Source organism: Podarcis melisellensis, assembly GCF_964234715.1.
Source record: "Podarcis melisellensis genome assembly, chromosome: 7".
Taxonomy (NCBI): domain Eukaryota; kingdom Metazoa; phylum Chordata; class Lepidosauria; order Squamata; family Lacertidae; genus Podarcis; species Podarcis melisellensis.
In genome coordinates this window covers 13,945,062-13,963,785 of record NC_138539.1, presented here as the reverse complement: position 1 = coordinate 13,963,785, position 18,724 = coordinate 13,945,062, and the positions used below count along the sequence as shown (strand labels likewise).

Genomic DNA, 18,724 nt, shown 5'->3' with positions numbered 1-18,724 from the left:
TAAACGGGCCTTAGAATGTTAATCAGCCAAAGGCCTGGATAAAGAGGAATGTTTTCGCCTGGCGGCTAAAGGTGTATTATTATTATTATTATTATTATTATTATTATTATTATTATTATTATTCAAACAGAATTTTGTGGAGCATTCCACAAACGGAGAGCCCCTCACTATCACTGTGTGTGAGCCAAGAGATTTCTTTCATTGATATCTCCCACAATTCTTCATCAGCAATTCACACTTATTATCACTGACATTTATTGAATCCTACAAAGCATTAAAACAACCCTTGCTATGCAGGCATAAAGTCACAGGTTTAATCCTTGGGATATTTTATTTTATTTTACATTATATTTTATTTTAAACCCCACCTATCTGGCTGGGTTTCCCCAGCCACTCTGGGCAGCTTACAGCATATATAAAACATAATAAAACATCAAACAGCCCTGTCAGACAGGGCTGAAAGATCTTGACAGAAGAAGAGCGTGGCTGGATCAGGCCAAAGACCCATCTCATCCAGCTTCTCACAGTGGCCAACCAGAAGCCTCTGGAGAGCCCACGAGCATACCTGAGCATTCAGAGGCATACTGCCTCTGTGACAAGGAGACAGAACACATCCATTATAACTGGTAGCCACTGGTAGAGTGATCCTCCATTTTTCTCTAGTAGATGTGGCAGAGTCTAATTCTCAATACAGTGCAGCTTTGAGAAGGCCCACAGTTTGCTGAGAGAGCCCACTAGGTGAGCCACCGCAATAATAAGTGTTTCTGGTTTCCAGCTTCACCCGCTGCAGCGCAACTTCAGTCGCCTCAGCCCGAAGTGTCTTCAGGAGATCATGTCTATATTGACGTGGAACATGGTGAGCCTGTGTTGGCCGTGCCAGAGCCAGAGCCATCGGCTCCATCACCTCTGCCCGCACCTTCCCTGAAACCTGCTTCCCCTCCTACCTCAGCACCTGCAAAAGACGAGAAGCAAAAAGTAGGTAGCATTGCAGTAGCTGACTGGGATAGTACATTTTCTTCCGTATTGATTGAAGTAATGTTCTGTTAATATTACGTTGCATATTAATGAATGTGTCATGAGCTCAGCCTACACTCAAGTAGGACCCTGGCAGAGACACATGCCTGACTGGCATGTTCTCTTCCTCCTGCTCGATCATTTGGGAGCTTCAAAAGCTTTCTTCTGCCCGAACATCACAGTGACCGATGCCAACAGACGTCAGCACACTTAGGGATCTACAGAGTTTGCACACCATGCATAACAGACCTCAGTAGCTCAGCATTTTGGCTAATCTACTTTATTTACATATAAACACACATAAACACACATGGATCACTGCAACATGGCTCCCTCTCTCTCTAGCATCAGACAGCAAAGAGAAAAAGAACGAAGGACAATAGTCCCACTTCACGGAGCCCAGTAACACAAACATCCTGTCTCTGTCACTTCCCACTTTGTGGAGTCAAAACATATACCGTCATGTGATAGACAACAATCCCATGACTGAAATCACGGAGCAGGAATTCTAACAGAATGATCATGACTAGGACTCAAAGGCAGTAACAACAGCAACTCTCCTTCTCAACATTAAGAAGTGACCAGAGGCTGTAACTAGGGAAAGGAATCAGGATCACAAAAGAGAAAATATGCTATTTCATTTTCATTCAACAAGGCAACATCTCCCACAAGGTCTTAGTATCATAAATCTGCTCACAGGGGCCCAGTTACAGCAGGAGATAATTCACAAAACCGTAGAGCTGTTTCTCAGAGGTCATCTATGACATTACTATGACTTTATTGAATTGTATTAATCATTTTGATGAATTTATTGTTGCTTGCTTTATTTATATGCAATGCTGTTTAATAGCATAGTGCTTGTAATGGTTTTTTTTTAAAATAAAAAAATGCTTTTGTGAATCGAGGACCCGCGTAGAGATAAATAAGACACAAGGACACAGTGTTTTAGGTTAATGGGTTAAATTAGGCCACAACTTTATTGGTTGCAGCATGTGAGTGGTATTGGCTTAGGCATTGGATCAAGCAATCTGTATATGACTCCACCCTGCTCAGTGGGGAGTCATTTGAGGGTTAACAACCAGCGGGAGGAGCTTGTTGATGCAAATACAACTGGAAGCTTCCCCTGACGTCACCGGGGGTCGTGCCATGGCCCTAACCACCAGCAGGGCAGTGGACAGGATCCACGACCACTGGATTCCTTTAACGGAATACCCAAATAAGAGGAGGGGTAGGTGATGGCCACACCCTGCCCTCCAACACACGACACATATTCCAATGCCTAACAGCCAATACCAAAAAGTTGTGGCAATTTGCTACAAGGTAGGCAGAAAACCAAGAGGCTGGTGCCAATTTGGCAATTGGATAAAAATTCCTACCAAGCAACCAAGGCAACCAACCAAAGTCCATAGCAAGGTCAAAAGCAATGAAATGACCTAGAGGGAGGGAGGGCGGATGATCCATCAAAAAACAGGAAAAGAATGAGGGCCCAGCGCTGCCACAGCCGCTTAAATGCAGCTAAACCCTGTCCACATGCCAGTCCTATTGGCTAGCTGAAAGGGCTTGGAGTGGCAGCTGGGGAGAGCTGACACAGGTGGCTGAATACGCCCCCGCCAACGCGGGAACCGGCTCCTGCTCACAACTCCTCCCCTCTGGAAAGAGGACTTTGTGATTATTTTGAGCTGCTTTGAGATCATCATTTGTTGTTGGAAAAGCAGAATAGAAAGATTAAATCAAATCAAATCTAGTTCATCTCCTTGCTCATGCAGAAACTCTAGTATTAGAGCACTCCCTTCATACCTGTAACAAGGGAGAATCCACCACTGTCTAAGCCACCCTGTTCCAGCTCTGAAAAACCTACAGCATTTAACCTAAATACTTTGAACTGAATAACAACAGCTTACTGTCACCTTTGGGACATGGGTGGCACTCTGGGTTAAACCACAGAGCCTAGGGCTTGCCAATCAGAAGGTTGGTGGTTTGAATCCCCGTGATGGGGTGAGCTCCAGTTGCTTTGTCCCAGCTTCTGCCAACCTAGCAGTACAAAAGCAAGCCAGTGCAAGTAGATAAATAGGCACTACTCTGTCGGGAAACTAAACAGCATTTCTGTACGCTGCTCTGGTTCACCAGAAGCAGCTTAGTCATGCTGGCCACAAGACCCGGAAGCTGTACACCAGCTCCCTCGGCCAATAAAGCGAGATGAGCCCCGCAATCCCAGAGTCATCCGTGACTGGACCTAATGGTCAGGGGACCCTTTACCTTTACTGTCGCCTTTGGGCCCCCTTTGTAAACCAGAGGTGGCCGGTCTCTGATCTTCAGGTGGTAGTAGGACCTAATCCTTCCCCCCACCCCAGTTGTCCCAGAACAACATTGCGAAGTGAGCACCTCCTCAACGAGCTTTTCATTACCGAAGTGTTCAATCCATGTGGACTCAAAGCATTGTGCATGGAAACATCTGTGCTTGATCTTTTGATGCAGATATGTCTCTCCAACACCACCATTTATCCTCAGGCTGAAGTGGATCTGCAGGTCCATTCTCTCCTCCTGCCATCTTTGTAACTCCAACTTTTTCTTCCTTTCCAGGGCTCAAGGAAATCAACTCGGCGCTCCACCAAGAGGAAAAAGAGGACAATAGCTGACGAATCAGCTGAAAATGTTATTGATTGGTGGTCAAAGTATTACGCCTCTGTACAAAAAGGACAAAAGGTAGGGACTCTGGGACCCCTGTGCATGCAAGGAGTACAGTTTGTGACTTGTCTGTGTAGAAGCGTGGTGTTGAGTGCATTTCCCCCCCACAGAAATGTCACCAAATGTATGTCTTGGAACTCATGATGCTTTGGCCTGTGTGCTAAGCATGCATGGATGTACATGTGTGCGCACAGGCAAACATAAATGTATCTGGCCACAGAGGACAGCACTTTATGGGCTGGATGAAACTGTGGCCAACAAAAGAGGCCATACTAAACCTGTTAATAGGCGTTGATATGCCACGGGCTTCTTTTACTTTTTGCATTGAGAGTATTTCAGTATCACTAACTATGAATCTCCAGGGGGAAATCTAAAAAACAAAAATCTGGAACATGAAAATGAGGGGTGCAATCTTTCTCTTCTACAAAGGAGGGAAGCAAATTGAGTTCTACTTTAACAAGAGTCGAGATATTAAAGCAGAGCTGTAACTAATGTGGCTTGCTCTTTATGGTTCCATTTATGCAAGTTTCTGTCTACCTGGTTGTTGTTTTTTAAAAAAACACCTCTTATTTTATTTTGAAAGGCAAAAGTGCTCGATTTCAGTGATGGAAAGCCAGGAAACGGTGAGTATCTACATTTGCATTTTTCTTTCTCTTTCTTGGTTCATGATGAAAGCTGCACAGTTTGATTTCATCTTACTGTTTGCGAATGGCCCAGATACTCAGCATCCCTTGTGGGAACAAAAGGGCTCTTTCTGTATGCAGAAAAGCTTTCGGTCCAGCAGAGACTCCAGCTAGGAAGGGGGAAAGGCAATTTTGCTGATATCCTCCTAACTCCTGCAGTTTTCTGTACCACCTCCCCACTGTGCCAGAGGATCCGGCAACTGTTCAGAGCACATTTTCATCCAGGACTGGCAGCTGATGGGTGAGGGAAGAATAATGAAAAATCGCCTCCTTTCCTTCACTTAGTGGGAGCGGAGTTCAGAGTTCTGCTTGTGGCAACAGCTGATCTGAGCCATAGATAGATAGAGATCTATCTATCATCTATCTATCTATCTATCTATCTATCTATCTATCTATCTATCTATCTATCTCTCTATCTATCTATCTATCATCTATCTATCTATCTATCATCTATCTATCTATCTATCTATCTATCTATCTATCTATCTATCTATCATCTATCTATCTATATCTATCATCTATCTATCTATCATCTATCTATCTATATCTATCTATCTATCTATCTATCTATCTATCTATCTATCTATCTATCATCTATCTATCTATCTATCTATCTATCATCTATCATCTATCTATCTATCATCTATCTATCATCTATCTATCTATCATCTATCTATCTATCATCTATCTATCTATCTATCTATCTATCATCTACCATCTATCTATCATCTATCTATCGATCTATCATCTATCATCTATCTATCTATCATCTATCTATCTATCTAATCTATCTATCTATCTATCTATCTATCATCTATCTATCTATCTATATCTATCATCTATCATCTATCTATCTATCATCTATCTATCTATCTATCTATATCTATCTATTATCTATCTCTATCTATCTATCTATCTATCTATCTATCTATCATCAATCTATCTATCTATCTATCTATATCTATCATCTATCATCTATCTCTATCTATCTATCTATCTATCTATCTATCTATCTATCTATCTAATCTATCTATCTATCTATCATCTATCATCTATCTATCTAATCTGTCTGTCTGTCTGTCTGTCTATCTATATCTCTGAGCCATTATGTGTACTTTACAGATCAGTCTGGTGTTTTGTGCAATGCAGCCCAGACAAACACCTGTAGTCTTGCACACGTTTTCACCATGTGTGTAAGGTAAAAGGTAAAGGACCCTGGATGGTTAAGTCCAGTCAAAGGTGACTATGGGGTTGCGGCGCTCATCTCGCATTCAGGCTGAGGGAGCCGGTGTCTGTCCACAGACCAGGGGCAGAGGAAGGGGGTGTGGTGGCGGTGGTCTGCCCTGGGTGTCACCACTGAGGGGGGTGACAAAATGCTGGGCGGCACTCCCTGTGGGGCCTGCAGCACACCCGAGCCACGTGTCTCTCGTGCCCAAATGGTCCACCCACTGCCTCTCCCCCCCCAGCTGTAGAGTGATTGAGTGGGAGGAGGCAGGCAGACTCCAGAGGCCCTGTGGTGTGCCCAGCCCCTATGGGTGGCTCATGCTGCCCCTGGGCGCACCCCCCCAGGCACCCAAGCAGCTTCCTCCGCCGCTGCCACAAACAGCTTTTCAGGTCATGTGGCCAGCATGACTAAACTGCTTCTGGTGCAACGGAACACCATGACGGAAACCAGAACGCACGGAAATGCCGTTTACCTTCCCGTCGCAGTGGTACCTATTTATCTACTTGTACTGGTGTGCTTTCAAACTGCTAGGTTGGCAGGAGCTGGGACAGAGCAACAGGATCACACCTCATCACAGGGATTCGAACCGCCAACCTTCTGATTGGCAAGCCCAAGAGGCTCAGTGGTTTAGACCACAGCGCCACCTGCATCCTTTTAACCTTTACCTTGTGTATACCATCCCGCCCGCTGTGGGGAGCCTTCCTTGGAGGTTTCTAAGCAGAGGTTGGGTGGCCATCTGTCAGGGATGCTTTTGCTGACATCCTTGAATTGTAGGGGGTTGGACTAGATGACCCTTGGATCCCTTTCAGATCCATGATTCTAGCTTGTTCACCTCCTGTGGTTCCAGTTCTGCTGAGGCCCCTCCTTGGCTGCTGCTTATATAACAATTCACGCCGTTGCTAAGACATCTAGCTTAGCCCTAAGCACAGATACACCAAGAGTCAAATAAAGCCAAAATATTTCAGGGGAGGCTTTGCTGGAGATCTGGCAGCTAATATCTTGGCTCTTGGCATACCCTGTATTTTATAAATGTGTCTGACCCTTAATTATTTGTTTGCCTGTTTGCCTGTTTTTAAACTTAACTCCACGAGTGCGGCGTAGATTTGACCTAATTTATTGCTGGCCCGAGAACTGCAGGTGAATGGAATTTCAATCATTAACTCACTGGTGTAGCAGAGCTTGCCAGAAATCTAATTATGTAGGCAATTTGCATCTCCGCATGATTGAAACATCTTGATAGGCCGGCAAGGAGTCCTTTTTTTTCTGATTGCTGTATCCATGTCCAAAATAACTTTGCCTGTCACCTTAAAGAGAATTCTTCCATTCGGCTGCTAGTGGGCTGCAGTTTTTTTCCCTTCCGTTCTGATGAAACTGGTTGGTGGGAATCAGGATAAAGGATCCCACCTGCATTATCTTTAAAAATAAAATAAAACAAGAAAGTACAGTTGAGGCACATAGGCATTTTACACTGGTGTGGACCCTAGACCTCTGAAATGCTGCTTTAGTCTTATGCAGGGCCAGTGCCAACTAATTTGATGTTGCATCATAAAAATCTCGATGCTGATGCCAAGGGATGGGAAATAATTTGCTAAGCCTGAAGTTAGGAACAGTGGATAACAAAACATATTGATATTATTAATAATGACACCACCAGTAATATGGAACTCCCTGTTCCTCGATAACTGGCCGACCCCATTGGTATACTGTTTATGGTTCTCGCTAAAAACCTTTCATTTTTAAGCAAGTCTGCAAATTTGACATGTATTTTAATATGCAATTTTATTTTAGAATTTATATTTTCAAACTTCTGGGCTTTATTTTAAGCTTTCTTCTTTTTTTACACTTGATTCTGTCTGTGATGTTAATGTATATCTTGTGTAAACAACTTATTCAATCTTGTTAAATAAAAATAGCTTTTTAAATAAATAAATAAAAAGTAGGAAAACAAATAGGGAGAATATAAAGGATGTGATCATCATTGCTCCAGTGAGAACCTGATCTGCTGAAGCTGAAGAAAAATGGGGGGACCTGACTAGTAGATTGAATGGGAGTTAACTGGGAAACCTGTGTAAGAGATGGGATAGAATGCATGCCATTGATTTAAAGCACGTCCACCATCATCCCCAAAGAATCCTGGGAGCTGTACTGTCAGGGACCGTGCTGAGGTGGGCTGCGCTGAAGAGGAATGGTGGGAGCTTCCCCCTCTCCCTGCTCCTGATTCAGATCCTGAATCTTCCCAGGAGCAGGAGGACAGTATAGATTTGGAGCAGTGGTTTGCAGAGGGACATAGTTCAGAAGGCAGAAGCTGGGAAGTACTGTATGGGGAACAGCTACCAGAAGAAACACTTGGAAGAGAGAGGGTTAACAGATTCACAGTCTCTGGACAGCATTCATCCCCCTTCTCCAAAGTCACAGGGAGCTCAGAAAGTGGCAGAACAGAAAGCACAGAGGGTACAAGCTCAGGTGACAAGACATAGGAGTGACGTAGATTAATGGGAACAGAAGGGGGTGTAACCCTTAACTGGGAGCACCGCCATTTCTAGGAGACGTGCTATTTGTTCTCTCACTGTAATTATTAAAGATTCTAACTCGTAAGACGTTCCTTTCATTTGATCTTTTGTTTACTGCCACAAAGGAGGAAGCTGGTTCCCCGAAGCCTGACATATACTTTGTTAAGGACGCTGGGAACTGTAGCTCTGAGGGGAAAACTATGGTTCCCAGGCTTCTTTTGGGGTGGGGAAAATGTGATTTTAAAATGTAACGCATGCATGTAGCTGATAATATTCTTTTTAAAAAAGAAAGTGAATTCAGTTGTTATAGTTCCCAGGAGAGACATCCTCTTCCAACCTTAGTTCTATCATCATAGCGTTGCTGCTACTATTTATTTATTTATTTGCTACAATAAACAAACAATAGGCTTGTGCTTCAGCTGCAAACACACTTGAAGCTCCGAAGTGGTGGCAGTCTTGAGGTTCATCTTTCGATGCAGTCATTTGTAATGGTAAACAAGACAAAACAAAACCTGTTCCATTTAATCTCTGTAGCGAAACAGACCTCTGGCCACGTAGCACTGAGCATTGAAGACGAGCCAGACAGAAAGAAGAAAGACAAGTTGCTCAAGAAGAAAGTGAAGGAGGCCCCTCCTAATCTAGCAACGCTGGAGGTAAAGTTCATTCATTGTTGGAAATTCGGGTTATTTGGGACGCGGGTGGTGCTGTGGGTTAAACCACAGAGCCTAGGACTTGCCAATCGGAAGGTTGGCGGTTTCGAATCCCCACGACGAGGTGAGCTCCCATTGCTCGGTCCCTGCTCCTGCCAACCTAGCAGTTCGAAAGCACGTCAAAGTGCAAGTAGATAAATAGGTACCACTCCGGCAGGAAGGTGAATGGCGTTCTGCTCTGGTTCGCCAGAAGCGGCTTAGTCATGCTGGCCACATGACCCGGAAGCTGTATGCTGGCTCCCTCGGCCAATAAAGCGAGATGAGCGCCGCAACCCCAGAGTCGGTAACGACTGGGCCTAATGGTCAGGAGTCCCTTTACCTTTACCTTACTGCTAATTTGGGAGAATTAGCACAAATCCTAGGTGTTCAACTCTCATATTTTCCCAGTTTCCTGCTCCTGCTCGTTTTACTTAATTTTTTTGTTTTGAAACTGCTCCCACTGTTTTTTCAATTGTGAAATTCTGGATGTTGGTCGATCTCTTCCAAAGATCTACGATGGAGATTTGGAGAGTGAATTTAACAATTTTGAAGACTGGGTGAAAACGTTTGAACTCTTCCGAGGCAAGTCCACTGATGAAGATCACAGTGACTATGAGGACAGGATCGTAGGGAAGTTTAAGGTATTGTGAAAAGTACCGCGTGGAAATAAAGAAATCCACGTTGCACAGAAATTCATTTTTACTTGGTAATATTTAAGTTTGCTAGCATTTGTGGAGCAGTGCACAGAGTATGCCATACATAGTAGATTAACCAAACTAAACACACTTTTTTTGTGGCAGAACCTGTGATTCTTCATTGATTGAAAAACCACGGGGATTCCCTGTCCTAAATCTAAAAAGAGGACAAGCTTTCAGTACCTCTATCATAAATTCAATTAACTCATGAAAATAGTTATTCGCAATTTCAGAACAACCCTCGGGCTGTTTTCTTCAGATCACTTAATTGAAATGTTAAAAATTAAGATTCTTATTACACCTTAATCCGTCAACGCCAAAAGAACCGAGCTGTGGCAATGTATTCAGGCCACATTCACACAATACATTTAAAACACCATTATGCCACTTTAAATAGTCATAGCTTACCACCCAAAGAATCCTGGGAGCTTTAGTTTGTTAAGGGTGCTCAGAGATGTTAAGCAACCCCTATTTCCCCACAGAGCCACAACTACCAGAGGTGTTTAACCACCCATCCCTCCTCTCAGGGAAGTCTGGAAATGGTAGTTCTGGGAGAGGAATAGGGGTCTCCCCAAAACTCTTGGGAGTACAGTGGTACCTTGGTTCTCAAACTTAATCCGTTCCAGAAGTCCGTTCCAAAACCAAAGTGTTCCAAAACCAAGGTGCGCTTTCCCATAGAAAGTAATGCAAAATGGATTAATCTGTTCCATACTTCTAAAAACGACACCTTAAACAGCAATTTAACATGAATTTTACTATCTAATGAGACCATTGATCCATAAAATGAAAGCAATAAACAGTGTACTGCAGTCACACAACCAATCAGTAGCTGAACTGGGTTCCACACAGTCACAAAAACAAACAAACAAAGAGCCGCAAAAACCAAAACACAAAATAAATAGCAAAAACTGACGGACCTCAGCGTAACACTCAACACAGAACTATGGTACTCAAAACGGAAGCGTAATACTCAGAACGGAGCACATTCAGCTTCTGAAAAAAGTTCGCAAACAGGAACACTTACTTCCAGGTTTGCAGTGTTTGGGTTCCAAGTTGTTTGAGTACCAAGGCTCTTGAGAACCAAGGTATCACTGTAATAGCATGTGATCCTTTTCTATTTTTTAGATAAGTATTGAATGCATTTGTAAACAAAAAAACACACTGCAAACATGGCATTATGTCTGCATCTGCTGATTTTGTTTTGGCACTAGGAATGATCAATATCCATGCTGTGCATTAACAGGGCTGTTTCTGCATATACAAAAGTCCAGAAGACAGCTGCTCAGGAGATGGAGGCCAGCCAAGAATCTTGCAGGGCATCCCTCCCAACCACTCGGTGAAAGTTCTCATCAGAGTATACGTTGTCGCAGTAAGTATAGCAGATGGTTCTGTTAGGTGCAGAGTCTGGGGCCCAAGCCTTGAACAACAGGCAGCACCTGACAGGGGTGGGGTCAAGCCATGACACGCTCAATGAAGTCAAGCGCTGCATTGGCCAGACACTAGCTACCTGCCAAAATGGCAGGTAGGCTGGAGCCTTGGTCAGTGCAGTGCATCGTCTGGGATTACAGTGGTACCTCTGGTTTTGAACGGGATCCATTCCGGAGCCCCGTTTTCAACCTGAAAGGAACGCAACCCGCATCTGTGCATGAGTGGGTTGCAATTCGCTGCTTCTGTGCATGTGCGTGACTTCATTTTGCACGTCTGCGCATGCGCGAGTGGCGAAACCTGGAAGTAACCCTTTCCTGTACTTACGGGTCACCGCGGGACGCAGCCTGAAAAAACGTATCATGAAGCAAACGTAACAAGAGGTATGACTCTATTTATTGGTTTTACTTCCCTATAAAACTATTACAAAATAGTATGAATTAAGCACAGCTCAGTCTATAGAGCGTGAGACTCTTTTAGTCTCAGGGACATGGGTTTGAGCCCTGCCTTGGGCAAAAGATTCCCACATTGTAAGGCGTTGGGCCTATAGCTGGATTTAGGTTTGATGAGGCCCTAAGCTACTGAAGGTAATGGGGCCCTTTATATGTCCAGTTGTCCTTTGTCAACAACAAATTGTCACAATTTTTTTGTGTTTAATATATGCTGTATGGTAATTTATGGACCTAATAGGTATCTAAAGCCATTTGCCACTGTTGCTGTATGTAGGTTTTTATTTTATTTGTTTTTTTATCTTATATTTTGGAAATGTACATCCAGGTGTGTTTTTTTCCTTTAATTTTTTGGGGAGCCCCCAAGAGAGTGGGGCCCTAAGCTATAGCTTGTTTAGCTTATACGTTAATCTGGTACTGGTTGGGCTAGAAAATGACCCTTGTGGTCCCTTCCAATTCTACAAATCTATTATTCTAAGTATAAATACAAATTGGCACCACTACTTCTGCCCTGGAACAGTATTTCAGGATTCACATAACAATTCTTCAAAACACAGTATAGTCTACAAACAGAATTAAGAATCTTCTATTTAACGTAATATTTTATCTACCAGTCATTTTTTTTAAAAATAATCTATAACCAACATAGAATGGGTTGGTCTTCTTAGGGGAAAATAGGATCAACGGAGAAAGATTTAACTAAATTAATTCAGAAAAATGAAATAATTAACGGAGTCACTTGGTGTGTTTTTTACTCTAGATTGGCTATATAGTTTGGGATGTATTAATAATTTTTTCTCATTGTAGGCATTTAATCTTAGTCCAGCTGATCCAGATGGCAAATCAGATCCTTATATTGTGCTTAGATTGGGAAAAACAGAAATCAAAGACAGAGACAATTATATTCCGAAGCAGCTGAACCCAATTTTTGGAAGGTGAGTTTATTTTAAATTGCATGATGTTCCGGATGTCATGAATTAGCTGCAGACAATTTCTCCCCCCGTTATTTAGGACAAAGTGCATTTGTTAAACATTGATGCATGTCTCTTTAGACACTTTGTAAATTACTGATTAAATTCTTGACAATGTGTCACATTGTCTAATTGCGAATTATTCGGCTTTCAAGTTCATCCGGTGTTTCCTCAAATTAGTTTTTTGTTGCTTCATCTCTTCTCATGCAATAGCACCGATGACCTTGACCACCATCGTCACCAAGGATGTAAGCCAAGCCTGCTGTGACTATCATATAACTAAAATGTTTAGGCCAGGTTTGCATTAGAATTGCATCGCATTTCAATCAGGATACAATTTTTAATCCAGTCTACAGGGGTTGCTTTGGCCATGTAATAGGAAATAGGAAACCAAAGATATTTGTACACAGGAGAAATGTTAGTTATTTCAGCATATCCATGTATTCAGTCTGCATGCTAATGGCTAATGCAGGAAACTGTCGGTCTGTTAGCTGATATTAATAAGCTGCGGTATTATTCCTTGCATTACTCAGGGAGTCAGCAACACGGTGTCGGAGATCCTTCCTTTCTTTGCATATAATTTTTTATTAGTTTTCCATTTAATAATATACATATCATTGTTATCCACTTTACCTCTCTGGCTCTTTATTTTTTTGTTAATAATAATCTTTATTAAGTTTAACAATCCAATCAAATCACATTAAATATTCCAATTTATACAAATATACATCATGAAGTCCAAATATTTTGCCAAATTATAAATTTTTGTTGTGGGTTCCCATGCTTCAAGTTCAGTAGGGTCCAATCATCTCATATTTCTACTGCTTTGAGAGTCCACTAGTCCCTACCTGAAATTTTCTTTGTTATTATCCTCTCTGGCTCTTTAGAGCCCATCAATTTCCTTCCCTCCCGTCTCATGGCTTTCAAAATCAACCTTTATATCATTGCATTTCATACGTTTTCCAATTCTAGTTTCACTCATTACAAAAAGACATTAAAATTTAGGTTAAAATAAAAAGGGAGAAAGTTTCTCATTACGAGTCTTCAGACAACCCTGCTTCTTCTTGTTGTTGTTGTTGTTTAGTCATTTAGTCATGTCCGACTCTCCGCGACCCCATGGACCAGAGCACGCCAGGCACTCCTGTCTTCCACTGCCTCCCGCAGTTTGGTCAGACTCATGCTGGTAGCTTCGAGAACACTGTCCAACCATCTCGTCCTCTGTCGTTCCCTTCTCCTTGTGCCCTCCATCTTTCCCAACATCAGGGTCTTTTCCAGGGAGTCTTCTCTTCTCATGAGGTGGCCAAAGTATTGGAGCCTCAGCTTCACGATCTGTCCTTCCAGTGGGCACTCAGGGCTGATTTCCTTCAGAATGGATAGGTTTGATCTTCTTGCAGTCCATGGGACTCTCAAGAGTCTCTTCCAGCACCATAACTCAAAAGCATCAATTCTTTGGAGATCAGCCTTCTTTATGGTCCAGCTCTCACTTCCATACATCACTACTGTGAAAACAATAGCTTTAACTATACGGACCTTTGTTGGCAAGGTGATGTTTCTGTTTTTTAAGATGCTTTTTAAGACAACCCTGCTAGTGATGTTAATTCCTTACAGTAATCTTTCAAATATTGTATAAATTTACTCCAGTCCTTTGGGAATACTTGATCATGCTGGTTTCGGATTTTTCTTGTCAGCTTCACCAGTTCTGCAAAGTCCATCATTTTAATCTGCCACTTTTCTTTTATTGGTACTTCTTGCTGTTTCCATTTTATGGGCTAAAATAATTCTTGCCGCTGTTGTTGCATACATGAACAGACTTTTATCTTCCCTTGATACCTCTTGACCCACTATACACAATAAAAAGGCTTCTGCTTTCTTAACAAAAGTATTTTTAAACATTTTCTTTAACTCAGGTGTCAGAGAACCTTCCAGTACCTCTTATGGGACCCGTGAAAGTTCTTGTAAATATCTGCTCAAAAATCCACAATCTACGAGAGACTGTTTGATCACCCTGCTCTACGTTCCTGCTTGCCTTGGCTTAGTGTCTCTTACATTGCACATTCCCAATTATTTCAGCGGATATCAGGACTGGGACACCCACCCTCCCCTCTTCTTTCTTTTCAGAACACAGGAGAGGTGCAAATAATTTCTGTCTAGTGCCAGATTACTACATAGGCACTGGCTATAGGCACCACAACTTTTAGGGGCCCTGCGGCAACAGATCACAATAATACTGATTAGATCTTGAAAGAAAATCACCATCTCAAGCTTCCGTAGCTTTTTGTTTAATAATATGATATGTTAGTTTGTTTAATAATTGTTAATGTTTGTTTCATGTAATAAAATTGTTGGCTGGTATAATAAAAAATAGGTGGGACACAGGTGGCGCTGTAGTCTAAACCACTGAGTCTCTTGGGCTTGCCAATCAGAAGGTCAGCGGTTCGAAACCCCTCCGACAGGGTGAGCTCCTGTTGCTCGGTCCCAGCTCCTGCCAACCTAGCAGTTCGAAAACACACCCAAAAGTGCAAGAAGTGGCTTACTCATGCTGACCACATGACCTGGAAAAATTGTCTGCGGACAAACGCCGGCTCCCTTGGCCTCTAAAGCGAGATGAGCGCCGCAACCCCAGAGTCGCCTGTGACTGGACTTAACCATTAGGGGTCCTTTATCTTTAAAATAAAAAATGCATTTAGGAGATAATTTGTGATGGGGCCCCTAAGATTTCAATTGCCTAGGGGCCTCCAGAGGGTTTAATTTGACACTTTTTCTGTTGGCAACCAAGGGGGTAGCTAATATTTAGGGAAGCTTTTAATGTTTAATAGACTATTGTATTTTAATATTCTGTTGGAAGCCGCCCAGAGTGGCTGGGGAAACCAAGCCAGATGGGCTGGGTATAAATAATGAATTATTATTATTATTATTATTATTATTATTATTATTATTATTATTATTATTAAAGTTTCTTTTTTCCACTGATGGGGGGGACGGACACGCCTCTACCATTTTGTGATCCCATTCCATTTCCTTCTCTATTTGATGTGTCAGCCATGTTGCATCATTCCATACACACACCACCAAAACAGCCGTTTGGGATTTGTTTGATTATTATTTTTTAGCTGTGCTTCGACCCAAGATGATCATTATAAGAACTTGATAACATCTGGAAATTGGTTCCTGTTTGCTTGCTTTTCTCTTTCTTCCCTGTCTCATTCTACATGTGTATTTTAAGATTGTAAGATTGAGGGCAAGAACCTTTGCAGGTGGGTGGAGAGGATATTGATCTGTAAGCTGTTCTGGCAGCATTTCCAGTTTTTGAGAGGGATATAAATGCTTTGAATTAAAAACAAAATCCATATAACATAGAACTTGCTGGAGTGGATAGAGATGCCTCTATGTATGTAGAGAAAGGTGAATTTCAAGAAGGTGAATTTCGTAACTGATGTCCAGATTAAACCAAACAGATGGAGAAGCCTAGTTTAGTCACATTTTCAGCTATAACAGAAAACAAGTGTTGGTCTCACATTTCAATACTGGGAAAAGTTAACTAATAGCTTGCTGTAACACAGACGTACATCCCGCGGAAGAAGACTATTGGTTCAGGGGTTGTTGCTTTTCTAGGGTAGCCAGAAAAATAATCATTCCAAGGATAATTTTTCAAAAGCTTTCCATCTCTAATTTTTTGTGACGGCCTTTTTGGGTTAAATTCTGACACCTGTGCTATGTTCCTATAACTTTAACACCCCACTCCTAAGCCACTTTATTCCAAATTAAGTCCCATTGATTTCAGCGAGACTTCCCTGAAAGCAAACATGACACAATTTTACCAATATTTCTGCCGCAGGTCGTTTGAAATCCAGGCAACTTTCCCTAAGGAATCCCTGCTTTCAGTCCTGATCTACGACCATGACATGATTGGTTCTGATGACCTCATTGGAGAAACAAAAATCGATTTGGAAAACCGTTTTTACAGCAGACATCGAGCTACCTGCGGGTTGCAGAGCCAATATGAAATGTAAGCTTCTTCCCAGACACAAGGTCTCTGTAATTGATCAACAGCCTGTGAAGTTTCAGAAAACTCCTAATGTAGGGATGGTGAACTTCCAGGCCTTGGGCTGGATTCGACTTGCAGTTGAATTTCGTTCAGCAGTCTGCATCCCTTCCTGCTCATCAACCATTCAAAAGGGAGCAGTTGAAAAGGAAAAGAGTTTTGGTGTTGTACAAAGTGTGCACAAAGATAAGCTGCAGAAGATCAAGATTGGTGGGGGATATCTTAGCAGAAAGACGAACCTGTGTTTCTTGCAAACATGCAAAAACGTGCCCATTCAAATTGCATACAACATTTCAGATGCAGTTGCAGTTTTTGCAGTTTAGATGCGCATTTGCATTATTTGCAATTACAGAGCTGACCCACTGAAACCAATGGACCCAAGTTAACCGTGTTCATTATTTTCAATGGTTTCAAGGTTTTTAGCTGGGGCAATCAGAATAAGGTCCACTATTTGGCTGCTGATTCAGGACCCTAAACTGTGTTTTAAATTATCGACTTTTTATTTTGTTCTGTGTATATCGCAATGTTCGTTTGTTGCTATGGCCGATGGCTGATGCAAGTAATGTTTCATTCATTCATTCATTCATTCATTCATTCATTCATTCATTCAATGGATCTGCTTTGAGTAGAACTTAGCTGGATGCAGCCTTAAAGTTCTTTTTGCCATTCGCACAGTCAAGCCAGATAAAGGGCATTGGACAGCTTTTATTACAAATGTTGTGTTAAAAAGAAAAGTCAATGGAGAAAACGAAAGGTGAAACTTGAGTGGCGTTTCTAAGAATTGAATATATGCACTGCTTTCTATGCTTTGTGTGTGCCTTTGTGTGTGAGTCTGGGTATATTTTAACCGTGTGTTATAGTCTGCTGTCACAACGGGAAGACATCCCTCCCCCCCAAACAGCTGACCACCAGACTAATCTAGTCCACAGCCTGGAAAAGGGTTCTTTGTCTCTGTTCTAATGGGAACTAGACGTTCTTATGGCCAGGTACGACTCTAGAGCTCATCCAGATTGAATAGTGCCTTGGCAGGAAATGTTCTCATGAGCTCTATTCTGAAAGGAATGTTGGCTTTTAGAAACTGCTCCATCCATCCAAAACCATCTTCTCTCATTCGCAGTGAAGGGTATAATGCCTGGCGAGATGCCACCAAGCCAACCGAGATCCTGACCAAGCTCTGCAGAGATAACAAGCTGAGTGGGCCCTACATGCAACCTGGGAAGATACAAGTAGGCGACAAGGTCTTTACAGGGCAGACGGTCTTCCAGGCAGACGAGAACGGTAACTGTGCTGAATAGTGGTCTTTACAGTCTGATCTGCTGAACCACATATGTTTTTTCGTAAAGCACTAACAAAGCTGGCTCTGCATTAACATACCCTCCAAGTGTCCCAATTTTCCAGGGATGCTCCTGGAATTACAAAAGCTACAGTGGTGTAGCAACGGGGGGGATGGGAGGCAGTGCGCCCCGGGTTCCACATCTGGAAGGGTGACAAGGAAGCACCCTGCAGGACGCTTGCCCTGCTGCCCTGGCCTGGATGCAGTGGCATGAGCTGTCATTGCGCCGCTGCAGCTGCATGTGGAGGATCCTCCGTTCGCGGCTTCAGCCACAAGCAGAGGATCCCGGAGCCGGTGGCAAACCGCTATGTACAGCACATGTGCAGCGTTGCATACATGCACTGTATGTAACCACGCCGCACATGCGCTGTACATAGCAGTTTGCCACAGGCACCGTACGGATGGCGATGGGATCCCTCCATTGCTGCTACAGCTGTGAACGTAGGATCCTCCGTTCACAGCCGCAGCCGCAAGCAGAGGATCCTGGCACCGTCCGTACGGTGCTGGAGCGGTGCCGCCGGCAAACTGCTATGTACAGCGCATGTGCAGCGTCGCTACGTACAGTGCATGCGTCGTACATAGTGACGCCGCACATGCACCCTATGTAGCGATACCCCAGGTGTCACGACGCCTTCGTTCGCCCCTGAAAAGCTATCCCAGCTTCTGATTTGATGATGATGATAAGAATAATAAGAATAATAAATTTATACCCCGCCCATCTGGCTGAGTTTCCCCGGCCACTCTGGGCGGCTCCCAATTGAGTGTTAAAAACAATACAGCATTAAATATTAAAAACTTCCCTAAACAGGGCTGCCTTCAGACGTCTTTTAAAGATAAGATAGCTGCTTATTTCCTTCACAATTGAAGGGAGGGCTTTCCACAGGGCAGGTGGAAGGCCCTCTGCCTGATTCCCTGTAACCTCACTTCTCACAATGAGGGAACCGCCAGAAGGCCCTTGGCGCTAGATCTCAGTGTCCAGGCTGAACGATGGGGGTGGAGACGC

At 42.9% G+C, this 18,724-nt stretch overlaps 1 protein-coding gene across 2 annotated transcripts in view; it reads left to right on the top strand.

The window, feature by feature from the left end:
- The window catches only part of FER1L6 (fer-1 like family member 6), a 117,278-nt gene that overhangs the window by 82,692 nt on the left and 15,862 nt on the right, over positions 1-18,724 (top strand). For both annotated transcript variants that reach the window (XM_081918630.1, XM_081918629.1), the window contains exons 26-34: positions 776-975; positions 3,595-3,717; positions 4,283-4,322; positions 8,652-8,770; positions 9,316-9,447; positions 10,745-10,870; positions 12,183-12,310; positions 16,182-16,352; positions 17,506-17,666. In XM_081918630.1, the coding sequence (XP_081774756.1) occupies positions 776-975; positions 3,595-3,717; positions 4,283-4,322; positions 8,652-8,770; positions 9,316-9,447; positions 10,745-10,870; positions 12,183-12,310; positions 16,182-16,352; positions 17,506-17,666 (1,200 nt within the window). The remainder of the gene's footprint in view (positions 1-775; positions 976-3,594; positions 3,718-4,282; positions 4,323-8,651; positions 8,771-9,315; positions 9,448-10,744; positions 10,871-12,182; positions 12,311-16,181; positions 16,353-17,505; positions 17,667-18,724) is intronic.